Source organism: Malaya genurostris, chromosome 2 (assembly GCF_030247185.1).
Source record: "Malaya genurostris strain Urasoe2022 chromosome 2, Malgen_1.1, whole genome shotgun sequence".
NCBI lineage: Eukaryota > Metazoa > Arthropoda > Insecta > Diptera > Culicidae > Malaya > Malaya genurostris.
In genome coordinates this window covers 11202131-11217983 of record NC_080571.1, presented here as the reverse complement: position 1 = coordinate 11217983, position 15853 = coordinate 11202131, and the positions used below count along the sequence as shown (strand labels likewise).

At 37.3% G+C, this 15853-nt stretch overlaps 1 protein-coding gene across 3 annotated transcripts in view; it reads right to left on the bottom strand.

Moving 5' to 3' along the window:
• The window catches only part of LOC131431166 (uncharacterized), a 179678-nt gene that overhangs the window by 115955 nt on the left and 47870 nt on the right, over positions 1-15853 (bottom strand). For all 3 annotated transcript variants that reach the window (XM_058596722.1, XM_058596720.1, XM_058596721.1), the window contains 2 exons: positions 12823-14165; positions 12663-12756 (listed from right to left, as the gene is read on the bottom strand). In XM_058596722.1, coding sequence (XP_058452705.1) covers positions 12663-12756; positions 12823-14159 — 1431 coding nt within the window. In that variant the 5' untranslated portion in view covers positions 14160-14165. The remainder of the gene's footprint in view (positions 1-12662; positions 12757-12822; positions 14166-15853) is intronic.

The window sequence follows — 15853 nt, the reverse complement described above, 5'->3', positions numbered from 1 at the left end:
GACTTTCGGTTCAGAAATTACAGGGTGATATGCACCAAAATATTAAAAGAAATTGTCACTAAATTTTCTCAGAGATGGCTGAACCAATTTTCACAAACATAGATTCAAATGAAAAGTCTTATGACCCCATAAAATTTTCCTGAGTTTTATTTAGATCCGACTTCCGGTTCCGGAATTACAAGGCAATATGTGCAAGTCTATGAGAAAATGATCACTCAATTTTCTCGGGAATTTATTAACCGATTTTTACAAACTAAGATGCAAATGAAAGGTCTTGACATTCTTTAAAAAGTCCCCGAAAAATTGATCCAGATCCGATTCCGGTATTGTAATGCGATTAGTAAAAATATAAAAAAAGTAGTAAAGTATTTTTTACAAACAGGTATTTTCCTACCATTTATTCAATATATCGATCTATGTTATCTCCGTTAATCACATTGTAATATTAACGGATCTTCGCAATAGTTGATTTTTATCATTTAATTCATGATCTTGATAGATAAGCGTTAACATGGAAGAAGAAAAAAATATCAAATAAAACTTTTCTCAGAAACTAGCCAAAAATCGATAAGATTTGAATGTTTTTTAATTTCAATTTTTGACAAAAACTGTTTGTTGAATGATTTGAATTAGATGTTGGTAACATAAACTTATATCGGTCTCCGGTTTCCGGTTCAGGAAGCACCGTAGGTAGTGAGCTGAGCTGAAATAGATCGCCCGTAGTTGCACTTCGTGATTGACCGAATGAGTAGAAATGTACAATGAACCAAGAAAATGAGGCTTGGGAAAGGCAAATCATTTTCACTGTACATACCCACTCACTCCTAACTTTTTATTAAATGATCAAGCACGACGCTGGCTACGGCCAAAGCTGTGCTACTGAGGGAAAGGAAAGAATGTTAGTCCGATACTCGTTGTTTCTAGAGACCGCGGGTACCACTGTATCTCCACGAGATAAGAGATTTGTTAGTAGGGAGGTATAGAGATCCCTATATGTTTTAGAAAACAATATGATTTCAACAAAACCTGATTTTCGATACGCAAGAGAAATATAATAAGTAAGAAAAATATAAAATATCTCCAAGGAACGGTCTCACCAGTATCCCTTTTCTCCCGCTCGCTTTGCTGTCAGCAACGCGAGATGAAACACGACCACTGAAAGAATAAAATAAAAACACTCGCGAATGGGTCCACTGCAGACCAACCCTAAACCTTCATTCTGAATGACACGATCGACTATTAAACTTTCACATATTCCATAGAAATCTGACAACACCGACAATGACATGCAGACGGCGCTTCAATCGGTTAACAGGTTAACATCGTTGAATTTTGGGGTGGTAAATTCTTAGTTTCCGCCGTTTGAGCATCTTTGGTTTCGTAGATCAATATTATTCAATAAATAGCACTCTCACTACTAAACAAACACTTGCCACACCTGCACTGTTACTCAAAATAACTATTTCAGCCAAATTTTTAACTATACGTATCAAACAACACATTGAAATTATACTTTTCTGAGTGCAGCACCAGGGCACCACATCGCACTTCCAGTGGTGCCAACTCTACATCAGGAAGCACCGGAAGTAATGCTGAAAAACTCCAGGCCAAACGAACCGACTTTCGCTATAGAAGCTATATGTTTCCAGTTCCGGAAATCGCGAAGGAAGCTCCAAAACGAAACTCACTTCAAAGATGGTTAATCCGATTTCTAAAAAAGTAGGATCAAATGATTCCTAATGAATTTTATTGGGATTCGTGCAAAAGTAGTAATTGTTCTAAATATGGCTCAAAACTGTTTCAATGGATAGGTTGTACAAGTTGATACCAAAACAAACTTTTTTGTATTTATTCAAGAGCCAATGAAGACAGAAAAAATGATGAAATTTGCATATTACTTATTTACATTATACATCAACAGTAATATGAAACAGATATTAGTTGAATCGAAAATTTGATTGAAAACCATCATCGATGTAAACCTTAGTTGGAATGTCTTGATTTATTAGTTATAATACTGTAACTTTTTTGTTCAAATTGTATTGAAAAATAAAATAAATATGTCAAAAATATTTACATTAAATTTTCTACTTCAAATATGTTCATGCACAGCAGAAAATTCACATGAAATTTTTAAATTTTTCCCTAGATGTAAGTTAACAAAATATTGCTATCGATGAATGAGAATCTCACATGTTATGAGAATATTACTCATAGAAGGCATTATTACACTACTAGGTGGATTGAAACAGGATTTTTTATAATGGTTCGTGATTTGTTGCATCACGGCCAAGTGGCTTTGCACTTTTCCAGTCGATTTGTAATTTGTAAAGCGAATCTAAATTTTAAATTTATCTTCATACTTTTGAATTTCATACAAGCATAATATAGTAAAAAGGGTAAGGGTCATTTCATCAAGAGTGTTTCGCCGAGAGGCAATTCGTCGAAAGATTAATTTCATCGAATCGTACAAAATCGTATTTGAATTGAAGAAACTTAGCTCTGCAGAGATGGCATTTCACCAGAGTGATACACGCTGGAGTCAGATTCTTGTCCACACCGAGGATGCAAAAAAAGAAGCACCGCACAAAGAGGAAAGCGCACTTCTTCTCAGTGTCGAATAGACAGTATTTGGGTGCTTTGTGCTTGTGGTTAAAGCAGCTGGCGCGAGTGAAACACATTCTCTTCGCATGAATCGCTCACACGCGCTCTCGTCTAAATACACCCAAGTGACCACTGGCGTGTGATGGTGAGCGAACACTTCTGTGAACTTCAATTAATAGAGAGTAGATCTGGCCTTGCTATGAAAAATTTGCAAGGAAAACCGAAAATTTTACGATAAATTGTTTTATTTTGCTGATTTTGCGTGTCCACGCTTCTTCTACGCAAACCATACAGGAGAGTGCTCACCGGCGTGTACACCTCTGTGAAAGTATCTGTATCCACCTCAGAGAATTTATTAGCTAATCCTCTAGCACTTTGGTGCGATTCAGTGGAAGAGGTAAAAGGAAATAAACAAACGCACTCATGATGCGTGCACACTTTATACAACAGTGGTGTATCAATGTGAAAGAGAAGAGCTCTCGTTGAAGTTGTCAGTGCGAGGGGAGAAATTTTGCTTGCTCTTCGTCACACAGAGGAGATAGACATCTCTGGCTCTGAGTAACCTGGCCAAACGAGACAGTGCGCCACGTATTGACTACTTTGACTGTCATTAATCAACAAGCGCAAGCAGCTTACGGTGAATTTGTGCATATTGTACTAGAGGCAAAATCACTTTATATTCGGTACAATCCAACCTGATTTCATCGAATAAATAGAGAATCTAAAAGAAAATTCAATCCGGATGGGGATGCAGTTCATAACTTTAATTTGACCGGATGTGCAGTGCACGAGGTGCATATGAGGACGAGACGCCACTGTAATAATGTGTCACTTGAATAAGACCAATTGTTTTGCCCAAAGTTTCGATCACTAATTTTGAGCTTTACCACAAAAGAAAAAGCTTTACCACAAGAAAATCATCAGAAACAAAATCAGCCATCGAAGCATTGAAAAATTTAATAGAAAAATGACTTTCGGCGATATGGTATTCGGCAAAACGACTTTCGGAGAAATAGCCCACTTCCAGTAAAACTACGATTTTTCTTGGACACTAGAAACTGTATCGAACTCAGGAAGGTAGATGAACGAAATCGCGAAAAAGAGTCGCCAGAGGCAGGACTCGATTCGGCTACCTTCTCCTTACTCTTATGCTTCACTAAGTTATTCTGATACATGTGGGAACACGTTCATGGAAATAGCGCAAGGTAACGTGCATTTACACTTCGCCGAATGACCAAACACGAGCTCGTAAGTTTTATTGAGACGTTCCTACGAGCTATCCAGGATACTCATGGGTTCGCAATGTATTACAGTTTTGTGAGAAAATGATTTGAGAAAATTGATTTTACTGATAAGGTCGTTAAAAAAAATTCTAATTTGGCAAGCGAGTTGCAACTAAAGTAAAGTCTTGGCCTTACATTCCTTTTGTAGTGTTTGACCATTCTGTTCAAATAAATTTCGCAGCCTATTCATAAGCGTACAGAACCATTACATGGTTGGGTACTACTGAACTCGAACATACGACAACAGACTTGTACGAATAGTGCTCTATGCATTGAACCGCCAGCCTGGAAGCGATTTCCAATTGCGAACAATAAAAATATCTAGTTACAAATGATTCTGTGAATTTAAAGCTCTACGATATAGGTTGCCTGAAAAAAAAATGTACTAGCTTCCACAAAAGCATACCAAGTTCTTGCTATGCCTTGGATCAATTTTATCTAGAAATATCTAATAGCCCTTGTTCCATAGGATACAAGGAAACATTTTCAATTGAAAAGAAATTTTTTGGTTCTATCCTAATTTGTGCTGGGTCGGACACTAACGATATATAATTCAACTTGCGTTCCATAAGAAATGATTATTCCGGCTCCTGAACCACTCCTTATTTCTTTTTCGAAACATGACAAGTGATTCACAACAATCTCCCGGAAATATATACAGTAACTTTACTATCAGTTTCTGAATTTCAAGGCAACGCATAATTCATTGAAGCAAAACCAACCTTAGCTAACGGATTCTAAACAATCCGATAAAGCTAACTGAGCTGATACGAACGCGTACTGAAAGGGATTGCATCAGAAAAGACAGACTGAACAAATAGTAAAGGACATTAGCTGAACGATTAATGTCGAGTCTCCACCATCATGGGATTAGTTTTGTAACCATACCGTTGTGGTTTGCAACAAAAAATAGCGGGGAGTTTAATCTCAATTCTAAACTAATCAATTCATCATAGTAAATTCAGAACGAATGTAAAACGTGTAAATCTGACATTACGGATTCTTAAGTTTTGAAATCATTCCAAATGGCTCGTGAATCCAGTTCTCAAGAGACATAGCTTCACAAATATAGGTTTCAATTTAATATTAACTGATATGACAGTATTATTTATTTATCTATCATAAATATGTTTAACAATTGCTTAGCTGATCGATTAGTGTTTCACTTGAACTGTAAGATACAAACAGAAAACCAATACATAACCTCGACTAGACCCATATTTTTAGACCTGTCAGAACGCAACTATTCAGGATCAAAACAATCACATATTTTTGACACCCATTATAGCTTACCATTCTAATTGATACGTGATGTTCGTATTACGGTATGTATGCAAATTAGATTACAACATTTCTACCAGATCATCCTATCGGCTGCGTTTGCTCAAAGATACGCATGCATTGGTCCCATTCGGTTCGTTTTATTGATCCTCTAAATATAGTTATTTTTATCATCAGACATTCGATTAATTAAGTTTCCCAAAACAACGATGTTTTCGAATAAAACACGTAGAGAGAATATCAGACTTCATGATGTTCTGAGACGCGGAAAGTTTTGCAGTTCAGTGTGGAAACATTTCCAATAAATTTTAAATCCGTGTAGGAATTTTTCGTTCAATTTTCAGAAAGACAAAACAAATATAACAGAATTTTCCCTTTGCTAATTAATTGATGGCTTTTGTGTTTGCTATTCAACTGAACTATTCAGAATAAGACAGTCAAAACCATAGTTTATTTATTGGCGTGTCAAGTAAAAATTATCCAATGCTCCTTTGTTGGTGTTTATATGGTCCTAATAATTTATCGGGTTCTGTCTTATCATGCGCAGTATGGCGAATGGTATTCTATATTTTACGCTTACTCTAATTACGCATTATTCCGATGACTTGCAATTTATATCAGAGATAGGGACTACAAGCTAATCTAACATGTCTCATTCACAGTTAGTTCCTTGCAAATCCAGCCTGCTAACATTAGAATTTTATCTGTATTATCGCATTATTATTGGGACCGATTTTTACCGGACTCGTTGTAGGTTTAATTATTTTGTGATTTATTTCCAATCAACAAATAACTACCATAAATCTCGAGATTAGATAACAAAATTCACTTACAAAAAGCGATAACATTTTTACGTGAGAAACATATTTCTAGCCAAGCAACGTCGAATCTTTCCAGGTCGAACCTCGAAAAAAATAAACGACCATTGGTTTGTAATATCAACACCCTCTACATTGAACCGCTAACCCAGGATATAATTTCTAAAGTATTTATTGATAACACTTAAGTGCTCAAAATAAGACAATGGCAAGCCGACATATTCGATTACTGTAATGTAATTTTTGATAACCAAAAGCAGCAAAAGAGATGCAATAAAAATCTCCTATATCAGTATCCAGCTGAGAAACTGAAGGTGAATTAGATGAGTGATTGTGAATTAAGTGTTCTTTTGCGGAATGGAGCCACAGGGGCGACATTGGGAATTGAACCACACAGCGGTCGTGCAAAGTCTGAACATGTGCGGAGGTTTCATTCAATTTAGGAGGCTTGCTGTGTTGTGTTTCATACTCAAAGTAGTGTAATCGGTCAAACGATGTTCCCGTGTAAGAGAAAGATGCGGGTTCGAGACCCGTAATCGTTGGTATCTTTTCCCAAGATTTCATTTCTGCTATTTCATCCATCAATCTTTTGCACATCTCTTGGCAATGAACGCATAAAGTTTTCAGGTCTTATTAGTTGATGGTCAAAATAACTCATTTTTGGTACGCCGGTCCACGGTTTTCGGTTCAGTGGTCAACCGACTCAGAAATGGAACTAACTAATTATTGAAGTTTCATAAAGCTTAGGTTCGATTTCATCAAGCTTAGGTTCAAATTATAAGTCTCATAGTACATTGATTTCTGTTTAACTATACTCAAATACGACCTCTGGTTCCAGAGGTACAGGCTGAAGGATAGTGAAATATTTTGAACCGTTTTGTTAGTCACGAAGCAAGAATATTCTAAAGTGACCTCAACTATTCGAATTGGTAGGTCAGACAACTTCACTCTTTCTATTCGTAAATATCGGAAATAATAGTCAAAAGACTACGGAATAGAGTGACCGCCGATTTGTCAAAGATGGACAAACCGATTTTCACTAGCTCGTTTCCATTGCGAACAATTGCAGTTTTACTAGACGTAAAAAGTTATGGAATCTATATAATTGGTCTCAAAACTATTTTAATTTTTAGGTCTCAAGTAAATTGATGGTCAGACAAAATAATTTTTGCTGTACCAGTTTCTAAATTCCGGTTCAGCAAGCACCGGAAGTAGTTGTCGAAAAGAAACAAATATAGATTTATCAGAGATGGCAAAACTGATTTTTTTCCAATTTATATTCAAATTAAATGTCTCATAGTCTAATTGATTTAAATTGATTTTTTTTCACATCCGATTTCCGGTTCAAGAGGTACAGGTTGATGAATAGTTGAACATTTGGAACCGATCTATAAGTGACTAATGTCGTTTTCGTTTTTAAACCTACACGTGGGCGACTCTGACTCCGAGTAAAAACGAACACGTGGTACGCGCCCTAAACAACAACTCACAAAAAAAAGAAAAAATAAACAAACTCGCATGGATGCGTGGTGCGACCCGAGAAAATTTTTAGAGCGAAACTACGTGATTGGAGTCCGATCTAGAGCGAACCCAGGTTGCTAAAACAAACATATCAAAAGTTGTTTTGGACGACTCTGCGTCAGCTCTCGGACTACTCCGATCAATAAACGAAACTTTCTAAATTGGTCTACAAATTAGTAGGTCTTTTAAGTAGTTTGTTGGACAGTAATAATCAAAAGACAATAATTTTCAAAAAACTAAGGAGTGTATCGAAAATAGGCTATCCACATATATTTATGTTGTACGGTTTTTTATGCTCAGATCACAGCATGCTGTGCGTCGGCTGTCAGCTTTCGTTTGTTTACTTGTTTGTGCGGTTGAAATTCTGCGTTTTCAAAATGTCGTGTATTGAAAAGGAAGTGAAAATTAAGCTTCTGGATACACGGCTAAGTGAGAAGGCTACTACGCGAAAGTTGACGAAGCGGTTTGGAATTCATCATGCCAGTGTTAAAACCATCATTAACAAGTTTGGGGAACACTATTCTTTGGATTAGCTACCAGGAAGAGGTAGAAAATCCGGTTCTTCCAACCCGAAACTGGACCAGAAAGTCTCTAATTATGAAGAATAAATCAATGTCATTACGTGATTTGGATAAAAAAGCAGAATCGAGTGTCGGAATAATCCAGCGTATCAAGAGGCGAAATCACGTGAAGACCTACAAGAAGCAAAAAATCTCGAAACAAAGTGTAGAACAGAAGAAGCGAGCAGCAACAAGGGCCCGGGAATTGTATTCGCGTCTTTTGCAGTGTCCGGATGTATGCGTTTTGATGGACGATGACACTTATGTAAAGGAGGACTCAAAAACCCTTCCAGGTTTACAATACTTTACTGTCGCCGTTGGGGAGGATGTGAGCGATGCGGACAGGTCGATTCAAGAGGAGAAATTCGGTCGAAAGGTACTGGTATGGCAAGCAATATGTTCCTGTGGTTTGAAGTCAACCTTTTTTTCTACACTTCCGGAACTATAAATGCAGAAATCTATTGATCTGAGTGTCTCTAGAAGAGATTACTGCCTTTATATAAAAAGCATAGTACACCTCCACTGTTTTGGCCGGATTTAGTGTCGGCTCACTATGCCAAAACCACTCTGAATTGGCTAGCGGAAAATGGTATAACTTGCGGAATTTTCTCTGGATCCGACTTCCGGTTCCGGTGTCGAGTTTTGAAATTTTGGAATTGTTACTTATGTTTACATAAGTAACAATTCCAAACGTAAAAGACAGATGGAATCTGAAAAATTGCTCTCAAAACTATTCCAGTTTTACATCTTGTCAGACAAACTCACTTTGTTTGTACCGGTTTCCGATTTTCAGTTCGGGAAACATCGGAAGTAGGGGTCAAAAGATTCGGGAATGGAACTAATATCGATTGTACAGGGATGACTGAATTGTTTCTGATAAACTTATATTCAAATTGAAGGTCTTATGCATGGTTCCACAGCTGTTGAATTTTATTGGTATCCTACTTCAGATTCCAGAGCTACAGGGTAATGAATATTAACATTTTTAAATCGTCTAATAAACTACGACGCGAAACGGTATGAAAGTTATGAAATTTGCATTCCTGTTACTCAAATTTGCCAAATGCCGTATTATTGGGGGTTTTTGTGTTTATAGTGGACGATTAAAGGATGTCAATCCTTTACCGCAGATCTCTCTTATCAAATTTGCCAATCTTTTCATTTGATGACCAGAAAAACTCATTTTGATTATGTAGGTTCTTTGATAACGATTTTAGCTCACAAAAATCTGAAATGAAAGCAGGTTTTGAAACGATATGTTTGAGTCTAAAGATAAAAATTATACACTTTTAGAAGATATAATTCCTACTGTTTTAAATTCGATAGTACAAAATGGCTCACATTTCAAGCAATATGGATTTTAAAATGCGAGTGATGTTCAAAAACCCTTATTATAAAATTTTACCCATTAAATATGCTGGAACTTTACATTATTGATCCAACAGCATCAAAAGCATAATATTTAACCAACCAAAATCCCAGTCTCATTTGTAAACTCAAACAGAATGGACAAATCCAATGGTACTGCAAATTATAATTTAAAAAAAATTAACGATTAAAAGATGACCAGTATTGTGGATATCAATTCGGCAAATTTTAAGAGCACAAAATGTAAAAAAAAAGTTTCATGAGTTTCCGATCGCGGTATCACACAGAAAAATTGCTACCATAAGATCGTACAGAAGTTGATGAGGTTATCAACCAAAATCAATGAACCATGAGCCACCTTCCATTCACGTGAACACCATTCATAGTGTCCAGTCCGTCCCAGTCCTTAGCTTATCAAGCATTCGGTTACTGTCGCGATTCATTCAAAAGTATTTATTTGAGAGTAGTTTTTCGATAGGTTGCCTTTAGAAATTCCTTCTAAATCAATGGAAAAAAATCTATTGCTGAAGCTTAGACATTTCATTCATAACCTTAAATCAAACTGTGGCGTTTCGTTATCAAAACTGAATTAAAAATGAAACATGAATTTTATACTCAATTTGTGAATCTGTAGAACTAATCCCATTCGATTGTCGTAACAGTGGTCGAAAAAACCTTTTTAGACTTCATATAAAACATCATTACGTAAGACGGAATTTGCAACCTTGCAAAACGGATCAAGAAGAGTACACAATCCCAGTGCATAATCAAGCAATTGTCCTCTGAGGTCTTTTAAATATTTACTTCAGATTTGATAAGCCCACGCCTGATAAAGGATGATGCTGATACTCGTAAGAAACTGGAAATTTACGGTTTTCACCACAGACGCCTGCAACTGAACAAGATTCGTCTAGAAAAAAAAACAACAATCGTTAGACGGATGTGACGGATCAGTTAGTCAAGTTTCAGTACTGACTTGCACATTAGAGATGGGCAATCCGTTCGCGAACGGTTCAAAATAACTAGTTCTTCTGGACGAATGAGTGAACAACAGTTTTTTGTCGAAAAATGATAGTTCTCTAATCTTTTCAAAAGAATCAAAAGATTTGTAATGAAATGTCTAAATCGCTGTTTATTTCGGAGCGGTCATAGCGCTTTTCCCGGTTTTTTAGATAAAAATTCCCAATTTTTGGAATAGGCTCAAATCGCCCCTGTTTAGTTTTTTATTAATTTTTAATTTAAACTTTAAACAGATATCCCATATCCAAAAAGGATCATTGTAATAGGCCCGCTAATTGAGGATTCAATTACTTTCCAGGCATTTCGATGAATAAATAAAATAATATTAATTATAACATGTGCGTATAAGAAAAGCATGAAGCCTTTTCCAAGTCATTCAGGGGTTTTGGCTACACGTAACCGATTTCTTCCGAGTACACATGACTGCTTTTATCATTTTTTTTGGTATACATATGATTGAAAATAAATCAATAAGGAACAACAATCCCAATAACGGACGCTTGCCACTCGGAAAAAACAACAACAATCTATGCTTGCAACTTCAAATCATTTTGTACAGAGCTTTCTTCGCTCCTTCCGGAAGTAAAAGTGGAAATCTCAGATCAGCGGGAAAATTATAAATGGCAGAATGGCCAAGGATGGCTTTTATCGTACCAAAGAACGCTCTCTACCAACTCTTCACAATATTCAATCATTGCCATCAAAGAGAGACGGATATCATCTCGCCATGGCTCATATAACATAGAATAAACACCAGTGCGAGAGCGAAATTCTCTCGATGACCTGTCTGAGCATCACGAGTTAACATGCTTATTCTCGTATATATTATATACGGGCAGTGGATAATTGCGACAGAATCATTTTACTATTGCCGCTTATTCTAACTATGTGCAATATAAGTTTGTATAAGTGGTGTCTATGAAAATGTCTGTGAATGCTCCAGACCAGGGTTTTGAAATATTATATATTGTAATCTAATTTAAGTATGAGAATCATCAAGTCGAATTATCTGCGATAACTATCAATTTGCGATTCTCAAATAAATCAAATGATAACTGTTAAAATGCACAATATATCGATGTGTTTTTTTAATAGGATTCTAAATGCTCGTAGAATAATCAGAAAAATAATCAGAAAGTACGAGTTCATCATGGTGAACTCTCCGCTGGTTTTAAACCAACTTTTTTTTCCAATAGCTTAACTAATTTATCTTCTATGAGAAATCTTTCTACAATTGATCTGATTCTAGCAGATCAATCAATAACATTCAGGGTTTCAAATTAAGCAATGATTAGTTCAAATAGTTATATATTCTGAGACAAATTATGATTAAACAAGGGCAATTATTAGCAAACCTAAAAACTTACATATTTTCCCTATGCTACCTAGAGATTTTGCCATAAATTTTGCAGATGTTTTGAATACTTATTTAAAAATTTAATGAAAATCCAACAGAAGTATCCAAATCATCCTTATTTTTCAAAATGAGCTTTCATTATGCTGTTATTGATAACAACTTAAAAAACTCTGATGATTCCTGTTTGATTTAAAACTACCTGTAAGCCTCTAAAAATCGTTGGACATGGGGTGTTGGCCCAATTTCTAATGGACAATAAGTTATTTCAACACTTGTACTGAACATTTCGCTCAAACGCAAAATTGGGTATTGTCTCTTACTCTTCGATTGCTGAAAAAAAATCATTATGCTAACAACTGTTACTCATAGGTGAGCTAGTAATATTTTTCCCGGGTTTTCACTAAAATTCCCGACTTTTTCCCGGTTTTTCCCGAAGAAATCAAATTCCCGACTTTTTCCCGGTTTTCCCGATTTTCCCGGTCACTTGCCACCCTGATAGCGGTATATTTTAGTGACGTTCGAAAAAGTGCACAAAAGCGAGCGATTGCTATTGTAAATACATGCAAAAAAGTCACTCCTTTCACTACCAAAAAGTTTGTTACCAACGGAGTATAATTATGTACTTTCGCACGGTTTTTGAAGAACGAATCAATGATCACATTGCACCTAAACTGTTGTCTATAGAGAATGTCATTTGTTTGTACTATGATTAGTCGAAAGCAGATTCGTCGATTTAAAAAGTTAAAAGTTGGACGTTTCTTGTAAGAATTTGAATTGATTGACAAAAAAACATCAATTATACATTTAAAAAGTCCCAAAAAGTACCTAAAAATCGAATCTAAACACTTACATTGAACGTTTGCCACTGGTTAATCAGATACTGGTAGCATGTTTTACACGCCTGTACCATTCCTTTGGGGTCCTTCGGTCGAGAACGGGCGGGTCTAAAACGGAAACGGAAAATGGTTAGTTTCGAACGTTCGAACTACTACCAGCTCGGTCATTTATACCTGGCATGCGTTTCGTCGAAAATAGGGAAGTACGGTTTTTCCTGATCCTTCGCATCTTTCGGTTTTACGGTGGAAATCTCCACCAGACTACCCCTCCGTTGTTCGTCACCACACACGTAGCATACCTCCGTCATTGAATTTTTATCCGGCATCGATAAGTCCAGTATGTCCGTGCCGGTTCCAGGAACCGGGCCAAGTGAAGAATTTCGCAAGTCCAACGCACCCTCCTCTTCCAGCCGGTGGGACGAAGACGATGTCGATGAAGATGACTTATTATCTACAATTGTGGTAGCGGGTGTGGCAGTAGCTCCGGTGGTAACTGTAGCTGCTAATGAATTGGCATAGTTGCCAATTTTCAGCTTGTGATGGGCGAACGATGACATTTTCATACCATCAAATCGACCGGCTAGCGCAGGAGATGACGTCGCAGGCTGTGTGGTGGCTGAAGGCGCCGATGAAGTAACTGCCACCGGGGATGGATTCTCCCGGGACATAGGCCTCGGTGTGACACTCTTTTCGTTTCGACTGGAAGGCCTCGATCCCTGTTGGCTATAGCTTCCGCTATTGTTAATATGATTTTCGATGTATCGCTTAGTTGGATGATAAACTTCGGTTTTACCCTGTGGAGATTCGTTCCGCGAGCTCGACCGGATTGGACTATCGTTTCTGGCAACTTGAAAATGCTGCGGAGGAGCACCGCCAGTAGCACCAGGATGGTCCTGCGACCGTGGCCGTGTTAAACTATTCGGACTTTCAAGTCTACCATAAGAATTCATATGTTGCGACTGGGGTGTAAGCGAACGGCCACTGCCCGGTGTCTGTTCCGGATTCAATCCCAGTACTTGGGTTGCATACTCGCCCTGCGTGGACATTTCCGCTCCGATGTAGTTCTTGCCGTCGGTTCGCTTGAGCCAGTACAATCTCTGCGATATCGGTTTACCTTCTCTTTCGTGGTAATCCCACTGTCGGGCGAATGTGGTAAAGCAGAGATTGCAGGACCGTACCCCTACCTGAGCCGGTGTCCACTGGGGAACTCCGTTGGGTGGTAGGTGCGTTTCGAGCAGTGGAAAGTAGGGATCATTTGGACGTTCCGGATTGGGCCGTACCCGGAGATAGAACTGATCAAGGGCTCCTCTGGCACCACACACATAACAAATATTGGAAGGATCATCGGCTTGCGATTGCTGCTGCTGCTGTTGTTGTTGTTGTTGCTGGTGCTGCTCGTGTTGAGACTGGATTTGATGTTGTTGATGTTGACTGGCTGGCGGGGGCTCCGGATGCGATCCCAGGGAGCCCCCACGCAATTCGTTCTTGATGTAGGCTTTCGCCTTTTCCATAATAATCTGTAAAATGAAACAATAATACTTTTTTAAGTGAAACTGACATTCGAAACTTCGAAACCCTACATAAGGAATAAAAATAAAAGTTCTGCTTATTCCTAACATCAAATAAGAATTTTCAATGTGGTTTTATTTCGAAAAATATGTGCCGGAACCTACTTCATAACACATACGCAATCCCGGTTTCACCAAACTCATTATCATCATCTACGGTGAAGTTTAGTCAGTCATTAAATGCGCTGTGACATGCAGAACTCATCTTTTTTTTGCGTGACGCAAATCTGCAAGCAACATCGCAACCACCAAAGCGTGAATCCCTACACCACGACACTATCAACCGAAAGACTGAGTAAATATTTGTTTGCCCGTGTATAGATTTACTCTAAGTGTAAATATTGAGCTATTTCTGCAAGAAACGAAGAAAACAGCTAAACGAGACAAAAAATAATACAACAGAGTAAGTTTTAGACGATGAGTATGTCGGTGACGGCTAGCAGGAAAAAAAAGAAAAAGAGAACTCGTTCCACCAGGCGAGAAAAATTGAAATCAAAAGACTACAGGAGTTACGTATGTCACGACACGACAGACTGTTTTTTTATTGTTTAAGAATAGGAGAGAAAAAAAGCTCCTAGCTTTAATCATGCTTTGTATGATTTCAACTCTCCGTTTGACGGTTTAGCTCATTATAACACGTCGGTTGGAAGCATCGGCGAAGGAGGGAAGGGGTGTAACTGAAATAAAGTTCAATCCACCGACCGGTGCGCAAGCTACATTTTCACTGGGCATACTTTACGTAAGACAGACGTCGCATGTGGAACTTCATACTGATTGGATTATTAGGTTGAATAAACAGGGTGGCAAGTGAATTAGCGATTTCAATTTCCCGGTTTTCCCGGTGCGCGAGACTAAAAATTCCCGGTTTTTTAACATGTCCAAAAAACATCGAGAGTTGAGAAATAAGTATTTTTCGGGTATCTCCTTGGAACTACGATCAAAACTCTCATCCACAGTTTGTCCAAACGTTTATCTTCTGAACTAACAGTACCAATGTATTCCATCTTTATTTTGTCTTTTACTTCGCCAGTAACTTCGATGTAACAATAGGATTAAAACAAGAAACATATCTGGCCAACGGTGATGAAAGTCAGTCTTGCATTTCACGAAGGAATGAAGCATCAAAATTCTTGCAATTTTCTTGAAAAATCAACACAATTTTTTTTAAACTTCTTGCTTTTTCCAATAATGCTCTTAAGCGCAGCTTTCAAATCATATTCGACGATTATTGGTGGTGTTTTGTAGTTTTCCAGATATATCATCAGTTATTTGAAAGCCTAATGATGAAAAATTAAATTTAAAGTCTTACAATTAAAATAAAATAATTTTTTTTCGAACTATTCAATCTATTTCAAGACTACCACTGAATCAGTCTTTTAAAGGCTATCTGGAAAATCAGTCCTTCTTAAATTTTATGTAAGTTAGGAGTGTATTCTAGAAATGAGCAAAACCGTTCATTTCAAAGAACTGTTGAAAACTTGATAGTTGTACCGAAAGAATTAGATCCAGTTCACTCAATCTTCGAGGAAAACTAGTTCTGTTGGACCGTACGCGGATTGATCATCTCTAGTGTATTCCTTTTTTTTTAGTTTGGAATAGTATAAGGTTAAAATTAAAAATGAATGAACTAAAGTACG